We start from the raw sequence: 15,000 nt of genomic DNA, 5'->3' as shown, positions 1-15,000 counted from the left end.
ACTTTACCTTCACTGAAGTGCGCCACGAAATAAGCACATCAGCGCGTAGATTGCATTGCCGCAATCTTTTTTTTTAGTAGCAAATGAAAAAGGTTGCATTGTCGAACTTTGCCAGATCTCACATTTCCAGTGACAGAGTGAGATCTGGGTACGAGGTTAGTCTGTGTGTATCGTCGAGGAAAGTGTCTCTGAATCAGGAAGTCAATAAACTGAGGATTTTTTAAAAAGGAATTAATTTGAGGCAATTAGTTGCGGTCTGGACGAATCAGCCAGCGCTAGCACTGAAACCCAGAACTACATAGAACCCTACGTGGAAGAACCATTAACAGACGAGGAATGGTTACAAAATTACAGAAAAGAAATCTCATTATTTACTCCATGGCTGTCGTGAAGTAACTGACTGTGCTATAATGGTCAGTCTTAATAATAGTTGGTCGTACGGCTTGTTGTAATCAGATTAAGGTGCCAATTACAAAATTGTAAATACATTTCCGACTCAGGAGCCCATCTTGGTCAACCATCATAATTTTTAATCATGCGAGCTGTCTTACACTAAAAGGGGGTGTAGTCACTTAGAGTGGGTATCCATCATCAGGGATCGCAAAAAAAAAAACTTGAAAAACAAGATAGTTAGTCTAAAGATCCAGGTAGTCACTTAAAAGCTTCTCACTGAACAAAACTACCACTTTATTTCCAAAGTATTACTTACTTAAAATATCATAATATGGCTATTGCACCCTAGCCTATTGATGTACCAATAGAAGTCTTAGTTATCATGTCTTACGTGTCACTGAACTATTCACCACAAAATTAAAACAACAAGTTCCTCCACAAGAAAGATTGTACTTTCTCATTTTGATGCACATCAAACATGCATGACGTGGATGTAATCCAAAATTATCAGTGACGAAATCGAAGCATTGGCATCAACAAGATGTAATTATTACATTTCATTGACCAACCTAAACATAAATTTATCATCGGTTTCTTTACCAATTTCCAAGTAAAAATTTAAAACGAAAAGCTTTAGGAAACTAAGTAAGCATTTTAATATCGCTGGGGTGGTTATTTATACGAAGATAGCTTCGGGGCTTGATTAAAATGGCCAAGTCGTGATTTTATTCAATGAACCGGAGCTTCTTGTTTCAAAATTTGCTAAACTTAAAAAAGCCATTGATTATATAGGCAAACTATTAAACTAATTCCAATATTCAACACAGACGCAGAAAAAGTTAATCTTTAAAAGTACAAGACAAACAATCTTTATTAAAGTCTGAACCTCGGATAATGCAATCCTAGCTTTCTCATTGGTTCAATGGATTTCGTTTACCAGGCATTAAACCTGGGTTTGACCTTACGTGGAAATGAATGTGGCAAATGTCTCTTAGCATAAAATTACTTTCCGGTCGTTTCTTAAACTTAAAATTAAGCACAATCGAAGGTTGAGAGTTTAATAAAACAATTATTCCATTCGCCCTTATTGGATACGTGATTGGTAATGACCTACGAGGCGCGTATCTCGTATCCGACGCGGGCTCACGCAATAATTGTTAAATAACATAGGGGGGGAATTATACTGCCATATACTTCATCGGCGGACCAATAAATCAACAACTCGCTTATAAAGATTCCCTTGACAATAATAATGATCATACTTAGCCTTAGCTGTATCGCCTCTTTGTTTGCCCTGCAGAACCTACTTGACAACCTACAAGCAATAAACTAATAGTTCTAAAAAAACAAACTTATCATTCCTACCAGTAACAACATGTCTTTCACTTTGGGGGTTTCTGAACCTGTTTTTAGGCTGCCTTTGGGCGAGACCATAGGCTGCGTCTTGTGACCACACGAGGCAGCCTTGCGCTATATACCATATCTATGTAACAAGCTAAATTTGCGTAAAAAGTGGCTTCTGTTTATTTTTCTGAAAGACTTTCAAACAGCGATTCCTCAGGCTTGACAAGTTTCCGAATGATGTGCATGGAAGAACTAAAACTTGTAGACAAAGTCAGGCCAATTGCTACAGTGCGGAGAGCTGTCAGTTTTAGGTTGTTTAAGGATCCTTGCGAATTGAGTGCAAAATAAAACACAGCCACGACATTACTCTCAAGATAAGCAAAAATCATGCAAACACTGATGTAGAAAACATACCGCGACACAAATTTGTGTTTGTTTAAGATGATTATGAAAAGTCCATTGCAGACAGTGCACACTGTGTCGTATGTTGCAAAATAAAAAAAAATTTGCCAATCAGAAAAAGACGTTGTTGAAGAACAATACGGTACTACTATCCCTAAAACCAGCAAAGAAATGTTTGAAGCGAACCAGTCACTCCGAATCAGCTTTGAAATGTTGGTTTGAACGGTCCACGTGGTTTTACAGTCGAACCGACTATACATGAAAAAACAGAAGATCTTAAAAGGTGACCAATATAAGGAAAGAAACAAGTCAAGTAAGCCCATGTCATTGCTCTCATCAAATCTGAAAAATGATAACCCTCCGCTGGAAATACCAACCGGTAGGGCTGCTATAATGATAATCAGATAACAAAAACCCACTTCAATTCTGACAGTACCTTGAGTCTGTCTCATGTACTCGGCATTGTTTGCAGCAATTAGCAGCGGCTGTCCTTCACTGTCATCTGTTCCATGATGATTCTCCACTGAGTTCAGAAATGCCTCCTCGTTGCTATTTGCAGCTTCTTCCATGTTTCGCATTTCACTATAAATTCCATTCCCTACTGCACGATCTTCACCTACTTGTCGAGTTCCAAACATGCAACAGAATTTCTTTGTACGTGTCAGCCAAACCAAAGTTATTATCGGTCCAACGAGGAACCAGTAATAAAGTTTGTCTAAATATGAGCTCATTTTCTCCAGTTCAAAGGAGTTCTGCAGTGGAACTCGGATCTCCACATTTGTTCGGTCGTTCAAAGCCAAAAAAGAATTAATATCACAATACGGGCTGAACTCCTTGGGAACTAGTTCACAGTCCTTGCTTGTAGCATATAAAATCGGAATCAGGCGCTTGTACGCAGTCGAAGGAAAATCATGCGGTGGGTTTTCTGTAAAACATATCAACACAGAGTACCCTGCGTTCTGTGCATTTACTGCCAGCTTCTCGAAAGGACACAAGCTATAGTCGTTGTTTGTCATATTAACAAGAGCGACTTTGTGGACTTGAATTTGTGCATTGCGTACATCCTCCAGAGGTTGGCATGCATTTGAATACACAGCCAGTCCATTCAAAATAAGCTCTTGGCCTTCCCCTGTGGTTGTTGCCTTTATGAAGGACTGCAACGAAAGTGTCCTAAATCCATCCATGTCTGACACGGTGCATTTTACTTTGGATGAGAAATAGAAGTTCTCGCCATCAGCTGGATACACAGTGAGAGTGTTTCCACTCGGCCGGTAATCAAACGCCAAGAACCATCCAGGTACACAAAATAGAAGGTAGGAAATAAAACTTATTATCACCAAGAAGGAAAAGGAATAGCCTATTGAAGCACACTTCAACGCCATCTTGAACACAAACCGGAAGCAAACCAGTCACGCAAAAAGCAATCCAGACAAAACATTCTTATCCATTTGAGACAACAGCTACTTAATCTTTGTATTGGCCAATTACCAACAAGGATAGAACTGACCTCTGGTGCCCTGTTAAAATTGGAAAAACGATATACTTGGCCTACAGTGAAATTATAACAGAGACCATTTTTACTGTCGGTTGGTCAAAGTAGAACGAATGAAAATTGTATTTCCCTTGTCTCATCCACACAGAAAAGACTTCTTTCATAAGACGACGATAGCACGATTAATAATGAGGGACTGAAGCGTCGGGATCTTCGTTTTTTAGCCATTTTCCGGTTTTCGCACCGCAAAACTTCAGTTTTGGTGTCTACTGCGGTTTGCGGTTTTTCCCTTTTTAGCATTTGGTTTTTTGTTTTCGGCAAAAATACACAGCGGCTTTGCGGATTTGATATCACAGGTATCCCAACCTCTACGATTTGTGATGACTTTTGTAGCGTAAACAGCTCCGCGCGTCACGTAATTTGAACATCAACATAAAAGGGTTTGTATGGGGAAAAGTGTATCGAATTTGAAGGCAAAATTAGAAATGATTTTTCAAAAAAATGTTTCACTGAACTCCTTTGTCTTTCTTTTTATGTCTTACGTGGCTCCAACGGCTTCTGTCTCTTTAATATATAGAGTTAATAGACCCCAATGCCGTCCTCAATTTTATGAGGTGGATATTGAATATGAATATTTGAAATTCATATATAACTAATTCTTAAGATCCACTCGTGGGCCTTTCCTTGGAACGTTCATCAGTAAGTAACTTAACTTTATATTCCAGAGCAAGATCATCTTATACTTGAGTATACTTAAAATAACACTGTATTTTGATGCCGTCTATTCATTGTATTGTTATGCCCCCCAAATTTTACATAAACTATTGTTTTCAAATGCTCTTGGGGACACTGCATATTCCCAAGAGCATTTGAAAACAATGGTTTATGCAAAATTTGGGGGGCAAACAAAGTCTATTATGAGGAATCGAAAATAGAGAATGTATGTTTCACTGTCACGTAGATTACATTCTTAGACTGCCTTTATTGTTTTCTTGTTCAAAGGCTCAGTGATTTGTGAAAATTCCCATGACTGCTTTATTTATAATTATAACCTAGAATAAACCCGGCACAAATCAAAGAAGCTGAAAGAGTGGATATTATATGAACTTGCCTTGGAACATTTCACAGTCTTCAAAGATGAGATCACATTGCAGCATTGTATCGACCTCAATTCAACCCTCAATCGAAATACTAATTCAAGTAAAAGGTGAGTGCATTTCATTTAAGACTGAAAACACCTTGAAGGTCACAATTAAACAGATACAGAGTTTACTTGGTCTGGTACTAAATCTCTCTTACATAGTGTTCTCAACGTTTTTATCAGCCACTGCAGACTCGTAAGGCCCGCAGTCTTACTTATGGTGTCAAAATGCAGGAAACGCCACTTGATAGAAACTGAATTTGTAAAATTTCCTGGCGAAGGGGGATACCCCCCCCCCCCCCCTACTACAAGCTCGCGCCTTCGGTGCTAAACAATACGCCCTAATTTCCTTCAAAACTCAAAGGGGCTGGAATCTCTGCTGGTCAGACAGACCTGCGATTTAGATGACCACTCGATCGAAGAGCCAAACTCGGAGGATAAACACATTTATAGAAATATTACAAGAACTGAAAATATTAATTCGTGAACTTCATTTTTATTTTTATATGAAACGTGATCGTCTCGAATTTCGCGTGAACGTGAAAGAATTTTGGATATTATTCGTGACGCGTGAAAAGGCGAAATATTTTTGCGTGACTGAGTTTTACAAAGGGGTATAGGGGACCCTTTATAAAGGCTGGGCGAGAAAGCACTGGTCAGACTGTGCTTCATTTCCTGAGTAAAGGCATACGTATCGTACAGTTGTAACACTTAGTACATGAAAACTCACACTTTTAATGAAAGTGATTACTTGCAAATTCAACTAAATGTACTATTTTTTATTACTGAATATTACATCGTTGCACATTGCAGTACCAGATTTGATTGGCTTAGTGCCGTGGGATATGAACCATTATACCGTGCCAGAAAGGTACCTGTCACTGAATAATTTTCTGATCATCACTTTTTTACAAATTGAAATTAGCAAATATTTCTTTTTCTTTTTTACATGAAACAATTATTACACTTGTGCTTGTTCGATATGGGAACGTGAGCTGCGATGCAAAACATAAAGGATTGATCAAATGCTCTTAAAACCATTGCGAGATTTTGCATCGCGTTAACCTGAAACCGGTTGGGCTTCTAGTTGTCACAAAGGCATCAAAATAGTCCACTTTCAAGTTCTCGATGACCGCTGAATAAAAACACTGAGGACGCATTTTTACAAGGTTAGCCTCCATCTGAAGTGAAGATATTCACAAATACCGTCAGGATGGTGCCTGAAATTCAGTGAAACTAAACAGTGGACAGGGTAGTAAATAAGTCATCTCCTCGCTGGAATTTGTAAATATATACAGTTCAGATGGAGGCTGACCTTGTAAAAATGCGTCCTCAGTGTTTTTATTCAGCGGTCATCGAGAACTTGAAACTGGACTATTCTTTTATTCTAATATCAAACAAGTTTCTTCTATTTTCGCTAAACGCAAATTTTAGTATATCGTTCGCCGTTGACCGCAAACGAGACTCTCCCAGGGGGTCCTTTTTTCCTTGTTCCGTTGTTCCCAAACTTAGTATACTTGCAAACTTGTTCCCAGCTTTTTGATCCCTAAAATGGTTTATGTTCCCTTATTCCCTAAGATATATTGTCACTGTTCCCCTGTTTGTTCCCCAGTTCAAATTAGCCATGTACTTGTTCCCTTGTTCCCCCAAACCTCTGGAAGGGCCTCGCAAACGCAATGATAAATCTCTCTATTATAATGGCTTCGGGGTAATAAGGTGACAAAAATATTGAAGACCTTATGTTAAAATCGTTTTGTTGGTATACAGAGGCTTCGAGAATCACATCACTAGTTAATAATGAACTAATGGTCCCCGACAACAAACATATACCTCAGAAACCTCGCTTTCAATGAAGTAAAGTGGCCATAAATCGAACTAAACAACCGAAAAAGCATCAATTAGCCGTTACTTACAGATCGACACGAGAAAACCAAGTTAGATCTTTACTGATTTGAGTTTAATGTGAAATGCTAGGTAGGGCTAACGCCCACATGGTTCACATGGGGTAGAAACTTAGCACTTCACATTACACTCAAATCAGTTAAATCTGTAGAAAGATCTTTGTTACACTTTTATTCAAGCCAAATGTAACGAGCCGCACAGCCGTAGAACGCTGCGTGCTTAACTGGCAAATCAGAGAGTGCGTGCAATGTGACAGATATGTCAACTGATGGTAAATTATTGTCTTGATAGAATTTCTTCCTTTACAGGTGGCAGTAAGACATCGACTCCTGCACTAAAGAAGCGTTCTTCAGTGCGGTTATTTGCCATTATCAGTGTTCTTTTTTGAGTAAGTAAAGCGCACAACGCGAAGGAGCTGAGAGAATCGCTAAATACAGTTGTAGTAACAGGGAGCTCACCATCGACGACGGCGACGGCAACGAGAACGTCATCTCAAAATATAACTTCACGTTGTTGTAATCACTTCGTGACTATTTCAACCTTTTTAATATGACAAGGGTGTGGTAGTTTCTCAAAAATGACACTGGTCGGAACGGCGTTTATTCATAGGGGAGAAAATGAAAATTTATCATCAAGTGCTGACGCTCTTCATAAAACACCAAATTTGGCTATTTTGCAGACGACGGAAAGGGGCAAAAGTGAAAAACGCTAGTGACTATTTCAACCTTTTTAATATGACAAGGGTGTGGTAGTTCCTCAGAAATGACACTCGTCTGAACGGCACTTAATTTAGGGGAGAAAATAAAAATTTATCCTCAAGTGCTGACGTTCTTGATATAACACCTCAAATTAGGCTGTTTCACGTTGTTGTTTTGCTGACAACGGCAAAGATGAAATGGACAAAAGTCGTCCACAAAGCTCTTCTTTTTGCCCACTAAATATGCAAATTTGTGACGTTCTGGTTCCCGTCGCCGTTGTCGTTGCTTAAGCGTTCTCACTTTTTAGCCAAAATCTCCTAAGTTCCCGGCGTTAGGCAAACGGTAAGACCATTTTTCGATTTAGGACTACGTTTTGAGGTGGCCAGTTCATTCCAACTCATTCCGGTTAGTGTGAACCAAACGGGTTGTTCCTCTCCCTCCATTCCGAACCGGAAGTTTTAAATCCCTCGTTAGAGCATTCCTGGGTAATACCGAGTTTAAAATTTCATTTTGACTTCAGTCATTTGTCATATGACATTATGGAGTAAGAGCATTAAAGAAGATGTGATTTTGAAAAACATTTAACGATAAAAAATTCTAGAAACTCTGTTAAAAACGACATTTCGACGTTGCCTAAACGTCATTATCAAGGCAAAAGGAACAAAAGCTGATAAGAAGGTATAGTAAAAAAAAAAAGGAAAAATGAAAATTAATCAAAAAGTTTCGCACGTATGGAGTCCGTCCGGATATTCAAATTAGGCGCTTAGCTAACGTCGAAACGACGTCGCTTTTTAATAAAGTTTTTCAAGTGTAAATATATTTTACCGCAATTTTTTTATAGTTGAGAGCATTAATCGACAAAAACGGCCAACTTCCGGTTGTTATTTTTTTAAGTCCCGGGTTGGGCTTTTTTTTGTCTTGATCTTCTATTTGTTAATTTATTTGAAGACGTTGCCTGTTCCAGGCTCTTAGATAATGGCGTCGGTCGAGATCTCGAGGTGTCGGGATTGTGTCGGTTGGGTGACAATAGTTTTGATAATGCCGTTTTGAAGTGTTAAGTGATGTGTGAATTGAGAACTTGGGGTCAAATCGTTGTTGACAATACAATTACATCGGAAATCATGAGAATGTACACGACCAATCAGAATAGAGGGAGTTGTCTCAAAAAGGGAGCGGTTGAAAAGAGAGAAGAACGAGAAAATCTTGTAATACGAGGGAGATCAATAAATCGTTTTCAAAAATTGTGACACTTTGGTGGCATTCCCTACCAAGTAGCGAAAAACATAGATCGTATACAGCGTCACAGCAGCCACGTTGGTGCACAGAACGATAGAGAAAAAAGTCTTTTGGGAATTTGACTCTATTATTACGCAAAACATGGGCCATATTTGCTATTGTTTTGTGCATCAACATGGCAGTCTCATCACGTGATTGAAAACCATCTGTTAAACCGCGGAGAGTTAGGCTCCACTTTCTAATCCTTCCGCACTCCAGGCTTTTGAACACTTTCCCATTATTACGTAATTAATTGGCTCATCAAAATGATCAAAGGAAATTTCATTCGAAACATTAGTATGCCTAAATATTTTACAAATATAAATTTTTATACACTTTTCGTATTCAAAAATCTTTAAAAGATTCTCAGGGAATAGTAATTACTCTACGACTATTTACTTAAAATAATGCTTTGACATCACCTGGACATAAAGGAGCGAAGAAATTCAGAAATGAATGCTATATATCAGTGCCACTATCAATTCTGATTGGAAATAGGGTACCAGAACGTTGTTGCTATTACAGTTTTCGTTCATCTAGGAACCTATAATGTTCTTTTTAAATGTCACGTCATTACGTACAAGAAAAAAAAGAACTCTTATACATCTCTTCTGTTAGCCTGTTTTAGGCTTTTAAATAGCGATGGCTACTTTTCTTGAATAATTTTTACTTTAGATACTGGTAAACGAACTTTACTAAGCTGTGCGCACTCATGCTGGACGGTCACGCAACGTCTCATTGCAAAAGATTGCGTTACCTACGACGAAAACCTCGAGGAGCTCGATTCTTGGAGAAGCAATGCCAAATATTCAAGATTAGCGTCACCAGGAAACAAAATGAAGTTAAAACAAATCCAAAATGGAATACTGGGGAAGAAAATAAGGCTTTACACCTGTTCTAAGCGGGTTCCCTGAACAATGCCTTTCATGAATTCTAAAGCAGTTTAGAGCTGTATTCTGTCTGAAAAAAAAAAAAAAAAAAAAACACCTGAAGGAGCCAAGAGCGTGACAGTAACGTGACAAGTTATAATCCCTACTTAGGAAATTTTCCGGGCATAATTTGTCAGAAACGTGCGTAATTTGTCAATCTAACGTTAACACTTAAGGGAATACGTTAAAATTAAGTAACAGAAGACCGGCTGCCAGCAACCAGCCTGTAAGCGAATATCAGATAACACGTTAATATCCAGCTATGTTCTGCACTTTGCTTGTTTTAATCTTTGCGACCATCCTGAATCAATAACAAAGCGAGGCTACGTTTTTCATTGTGCAGATCAACGAAGGCTTACTTGATTACAGAGAACAGCCGAGGAAGTGTGGCTAACATAGCCTGAACTAAGAAGCTCCTTTCGTAGTGACAGCTATTTTACTGGCATCAGATAGGCGTTCGCTTGTTGCGTCTTGTTGTCATCTTATTTTTGGAAACTTCAATCCGCACACAATCAAAACCCATTTTACCACAGAGGAAAATCCTCCACGGATATTTTGGTCTTAACTCGTGTCACCGGATTTCTTTCCGACGAATGCGTTCGTTTCCCACGTTGTCGCGTTACAAGCGGGAAAGAAATTTCCTTTGATGAAGACTGGGACGTTCTTTGCGCCGTGCGCATGCGCGGTTGCAGAATAGTAGACTCAGGCCTCGCCGTTACCGGACGGCTAGAATGGACACTGTCATACGCAGTGAAGGACTGAGAGCGCATCTGGATTGGTTCATTTGAGCCGATAGACCGGTTATAACCGCTCAATCTCGCTGAACGGCCAACGACAGCGGTTTTGGGTCTGAGATATTTCGTCTTGATAGTTTCTTTTTGTGATGAGACATTTTCGTCGTCATTCGGACCATGAAGTCTTTGATAAAGGGTGTGCGAGTCAATCGACACTTTACGACGAATACGCGAAGAATGTTCGTCACTATCGCCATTTTCACGAAATCGTTGCGGATTAGGAGTGTTGGACTCAATTGACACTTGACGAAGAAGACCCGAAGTTTGTTCGTCTGTATCGTCGATTTCTTCGGAAAGACTCGAAACACATTTGTTCTCTCTTTCAAATTCGCAGTGCAGACAACCTGTCACTGGGCAGCTGCAGTGGCTGACTTGAGAAAAAGCATGCAAAAACAAAGCACGAAAACTTGTCACATCGCGACAACTGCAACGACCATGCCAAGATATGTATCCTGGAATAATAAAAGAGAACAACGTGATTACTTGGTAACTAGTTAGGTGCGCCAACCCGGGAATTTCCATCATAGTTAATAGAGGGGACTGGTTTTGAAGCTCGGCAAACATCAAAGGAGCAAACAGAGATGCCAAGATTTAGGTTGGAAAGTCCACGACCGTGCACAATCTTTTGTTTTGCGCTCATACTCTATGCATAAATTCCGTAACCAACACGTTTCTATCGGTTAGTTCCTCAGTACGGAGTAAACAACTACTGTGTTTTGTGCACGGTCAAGGCCAAAAAAGAGAACAAAAACCTACAACAAAGAAATTTGTCGGGTTTCATAACCATTCACCTCTATTTACTATGTTTCCATATTTCCAACAAGGTATCGACGAAAACAGAGCTACCTGAAACCGTTAAACTCTTCCAGTAGAGGAGAACGATGGCTTTCAGGTTCAAAAATACTCTCTGTGACACGTGACGAGCTTTCGACTCTTATCTCGTGGTGTTTGCAAAGGGATTTGTTTTTAACGATTGTCACGTAATGTAGGGTGTTCCAACTCTTTCTCACAACCGGCGAAATCTTCGACTGAAAAATACGCGTTTCATTTGCTGTTCCCAAACGCTTTATGTATAATATGGACAACATGTACAACCAGAAAACGACAACGTTGAAAGAATACTTGATATAGCCGACAACCAATCGCCTCAGTGCTTGCTAAGGGTAGCCTGGATCTTTCCTAGACCGTATTTATTCAGCCACAGCGTCTTTCTTTTAACAAAGAATACCAAATCTCAATAAACCCACCAATTTACAACTGTTTCAATAGTATATCCCGTAGGGAAGTTTTTATGCAGTCGATCATAAATTTAAACTATACCGTACACTGTCAGGTAGCTAAGAGTAACATCCATGAAAAAGGTAAGCGTGTTGCACCTATAGACCACTTTGATAAATAGAGACCACCTTCACATTTTTTGTACTGATTTATGTTAATTATACCAACTGCCCTCATTTTGAAACAAATATTCTTTTAAAATTTGCTCGTCGTAGCGATGCTAGAAAGGCTTGTTAGCATGAAAACAGAAGAATACTTTATTTGGCTGCCATTATGAAAGAAGCCTACTGGTCACGAAGATATGTACTCGTCCATGATGACTCGAAAACGATCCTTAAAAAAAACGTAAATATTTGATCACCTGGAAGACTGTTTTGTTAACTATTTTGCAACTATAAGGAAGGCTTACGTTTTTGCAAACGTTGGCCGTGTAGCAGTTATATTTCAACAGAACTAACTCTTGGAGAGTAAAGTGAAGTGCTAGTTTTCTATGCATGTAAACAAATTCAAATACCTGACGAATCCAGTAAGATAATTGTTGGAACCCCAACCAAACCAAACACCTGACAAACATCCGGGTCCGTGATAACATTTCGTCGTGCAGTACGACTCCGCTGACTTTGAAGATTGCAAGCACAGGTATGAGTCACACAGTCGCTTGTCTTGCGCCAATTTCTCTCCATCAGGGCGTTAGCAAGGGACTGGCGATGACTTGTGACAGGTTCGTTACTTCGGACGCAGCACGTAATGAACTTATACTGTAAAAGATAACGAGGTGAACTTTATTATAAGTGTCAACCCTTACGACTAACCTTATGTTAATGAAGTTTGATCCTACATTTAGGTGTAGATGTAGCAAAGACAACCAATATCCTGACAATAACGTCACGTTTCTATCGACCAATCAACTCAACGACAAGAAAACGAATACGAAAGTTCGACAACACTTAACACTTGACTCAGGGAAAAACTGGGCCGGAGAATCAAACTACACCAAGACAAGCAATTCCTGGGTGTAAACTTGGCTTAATAAATAGCCAAAAAGGAAAAACAGAATAAAAAGAAAGAATAAGAAAAAAATATGAAGTTAGAACGACCGCGAGGCATGACACTGAACGGGCGCGGGTTCCAGTACCGCCCCGACGACGCCAGTTGCTGCTCTCAACTGAGTATGCGCGGGAACGACTCGGACGACGTTAACCTAGAACAAAGTTTGGAGTCTGGATGTGGATTCATCGTGTTCTGAATAATATTTGTTTAGTGTTAACTTTAAAACTTCACACTTGAGAAAGCAAACATCAGAGCTTTCGTCTGTCACTGCAGAGTCACACTGCAGATTCAACCATCATTGACGAAGTCTACAGTCACAGACGAATACGATGGTGTTTTGCTTTCTTAAGCGTGTATAAAATTAGTCATAGAAAAATTGGTGTATTCACTGCAGACCTGGATTAATTTTTTTACTTTAACGGAATAAATGTCATCCCTGGGTCTTGAGAAGAATTCAGTTCCTACAAGCCAGTGGAAGGTAATCATGGTGTCTCAGTATTTAGGATTATCGAATAATATTGATTCACGTGCTTTAGTTGGGGCAACTCTGTGCTGATCTTTAATACAGGGAGTCTTGATGCAACCGGAGGTATCTGATCTGTAAAATTCATGGCCTGGTGCCCTAAAAATAGCGACCTTCAGGTTTGTTGTCTCCCGATTTCTACAACCCTTCGTTATGTGGCCAACTGGTCGACAAGAAGGCTTTAAAAGGGTCATGAGTGAAGAATGTTTAGGACAGAATGAAGTTAATTTGAAAACCTTTTTTCTACATTTCATTTAATCTCGTTCTTCCGGCCAAATCTAGAAATCCGTAATATCAGTAACATTGTGGAGTTTCGCGGGAAAAACCGAAGGAAATCATCCAGTTATTACCTTGTCTGTCAACTCTTCGGCAACTTGAAGGAAATAATCCAAAGACTTTTGCGATGAATAGCACCTGAATATTTTAAAATAATTGAAAAACAAACTCTCTTAGGAATCGAAGGGTGTGAATCATATTTTATGAAAGGAAGTCAACGGACGCCATTGTACCAAAATACCCAATTTTCAATAAACCATATTCGTATTCTCAGTATTGGACTGGAACTAGCTTGCAATGGAGGCAATCAGTGTTTTTGATTTCTCTTGGGACACGAAGATGTCCCAAGAGAAATCGAAAACAATGCCTATGCAAAATTTTGAGGAGTAAACAAGGTGTATTATGGGATTTGAGGAAGTTGAGATTACAATATATTGTACTTGCTTTTAGATTTCGATTGGCTAAGAATTAACATAATGAAACAGGAGCCGACGGCTTAGAGCTTTCAACTTACATCTCTCTCTTCTTTAAGGTGATTCCTCAGGAAAAAAAACAATTGTCGAACCATTTTCTTGAAACTTTCCCTGAAAGTTCCCTACTAATCCCTGTTTTGCCTGTACTGATACTAATCACCCGCGTTATTTCATGAACTCAGGGTACATTTTGCGGTAGCTAAACGAGGGGGTTTTAAAAGTAACATTTGAAAAAACACCTGATAGGTAGAAAGTCTAGAGCATATGGAACTCTTGTCTTATATAGTTTATGGAAAAATCACTCAACTTAAAACGACGTCCACTAGAAACGTTTTTCGAGTCGTTGTTTTCCCGATCATAATTTACATCCCTGGGTAAGGGGCTTTGTGTACGTTTTTAGCTATATCTTTTTTTACTTCCGATAATTTTTTTTTGTTTTAAAGGGGATGATTTGTACACCAAAATTATGAAATAAAAAAATATTACCAGTAGGTCACCTTGCTCGTTTAAGAGTAAAAGACCATCGTAGCTGTCTATAACGATTACCGTAGATCGAAACAACAAAATTCGCTGTGTTCTCGGAATGCGCACGCTTATTTGCACAGAATTATGGTCATTCACAACTTCTCTCACGTGTTTTGAGAACTGGTTCAGCGTGTATGATCGACTTAAGCCATATTTAAAATGTTACAAATTTGACCAGTTTATAAATATTGACACACTGTATGCGCAGTACAGGATGCGCAGTGCAATACTGAGGAATCACCTTAATCTTTCCATCTAGCCCCTTCCCCCCTAACAATTTCTTTTTATCGCGAAGACTTACTTTTTTCGTTACCAATATTGAATGGGGGAGGGGGTGGGGTAGTGAAAATGGAATATGTAACGCACAGATGAATTCTTCAAAACTGTGGCCTTTCCTGACCAGTATGGTATGACAACATATTTTGTCGCTGGTTGCATGTACATGGTTCGAGAAACCTTTCATGCCGATTTTGTTCCCGAGCAGCTGCCGCGCACTTTCCTTACG

General features: G+C 39.2%; 2 protein-coding genes and 1 long non-coding RNA gene across 3 annotated transcripts in view; 1 reads left to right on the top strand and 2 right to left on the bottom strand.

Annotated features, from left to right (window-relative positions):
* LOC138010777 (uncharacterized) overlaps positions 1 to 3,566 on the bottom strand; it is a 15,404-nt gene extending 11,838 nt beyond the window's left edge. Inside the window, exon 1 of the mRNA XM_068857752.1 lies at positions 2,576 to 3,566. Within this exon, the coding sequence (XP_068713853.1) occupies positions 2,576 to 3,521 (946 nt within the window). The 5' untranslated portion in view covers positions 3,522 to 3,566. The remainder of the gene's footprint in view (positions 1 to 2,575) is intronic.
* LOC138010779 (uncharacterized) overlaps positions 1 to 9,468 on the top strand; it is a 15,177-nt gene extending 5,709 nt beyond the window's left edge. The window contains exons 2-3 of the long non-coding RNA XR_011124555.1: positions 4,688 to 4,838; positions 6,983 to 9,468. This is a non-coding gene — a long non-coding RNA (uncharacterized lncRNA). The remainder of the gene's footprint in view (positions 1 to 4,687; positions 4,839 to 6,982) is intronic.
* Positions 9,469 to 9,610: 142 nt separating this feature from the next.
* Positions 9,611 to 15,000, bottom strand: part of LOC138010778 (uncharacterized) — a 115,214-nt gene continuing 109,824 nt past the window's right edge. Inside the window, exons 58-60 of the mRNA XM_068857753.1 lie at positions 13,572 to 13,635; positions 12,163 to 12,406; positions 9,611 to 10,822 (exon numbers count right to left, since the gene is read on the bottom strand). Of these exons, the coding sequence (XP_068713854.1) occupies positions 10,101 to 10,822; positions 12,163 to 12,406; positions 13,572 to 13,635 (1,030 nt within the window). The 3' untranslated portion in view covers positions 9,611 to 10,100. The remainder of the gene's footprint in view (positions 10,823 to 12,162; positions 12,407 to 13,571; positions 13,636 to 15,000) is intronic.

The sequence above is a fragment of the Montipora foliosa genome, chromosome 7 (assembly GCF_036669935.1).
Source record: "Montipora foliosa isolate CH-2021 chromosome 7, ASM3666993v2, whole genome shotgun sequence".
Taxonomy (NCBI): Eukaryota; Metazoa; Cnidaria; class Anthozoa; order Scleractinia; family Acroporidae; genus Montipora; species Montipora foliosa.
Note: the sequence above shows the minus strand (reverse complement) of the source record. Positions and strands in the feature narration are given on the sequence as shown.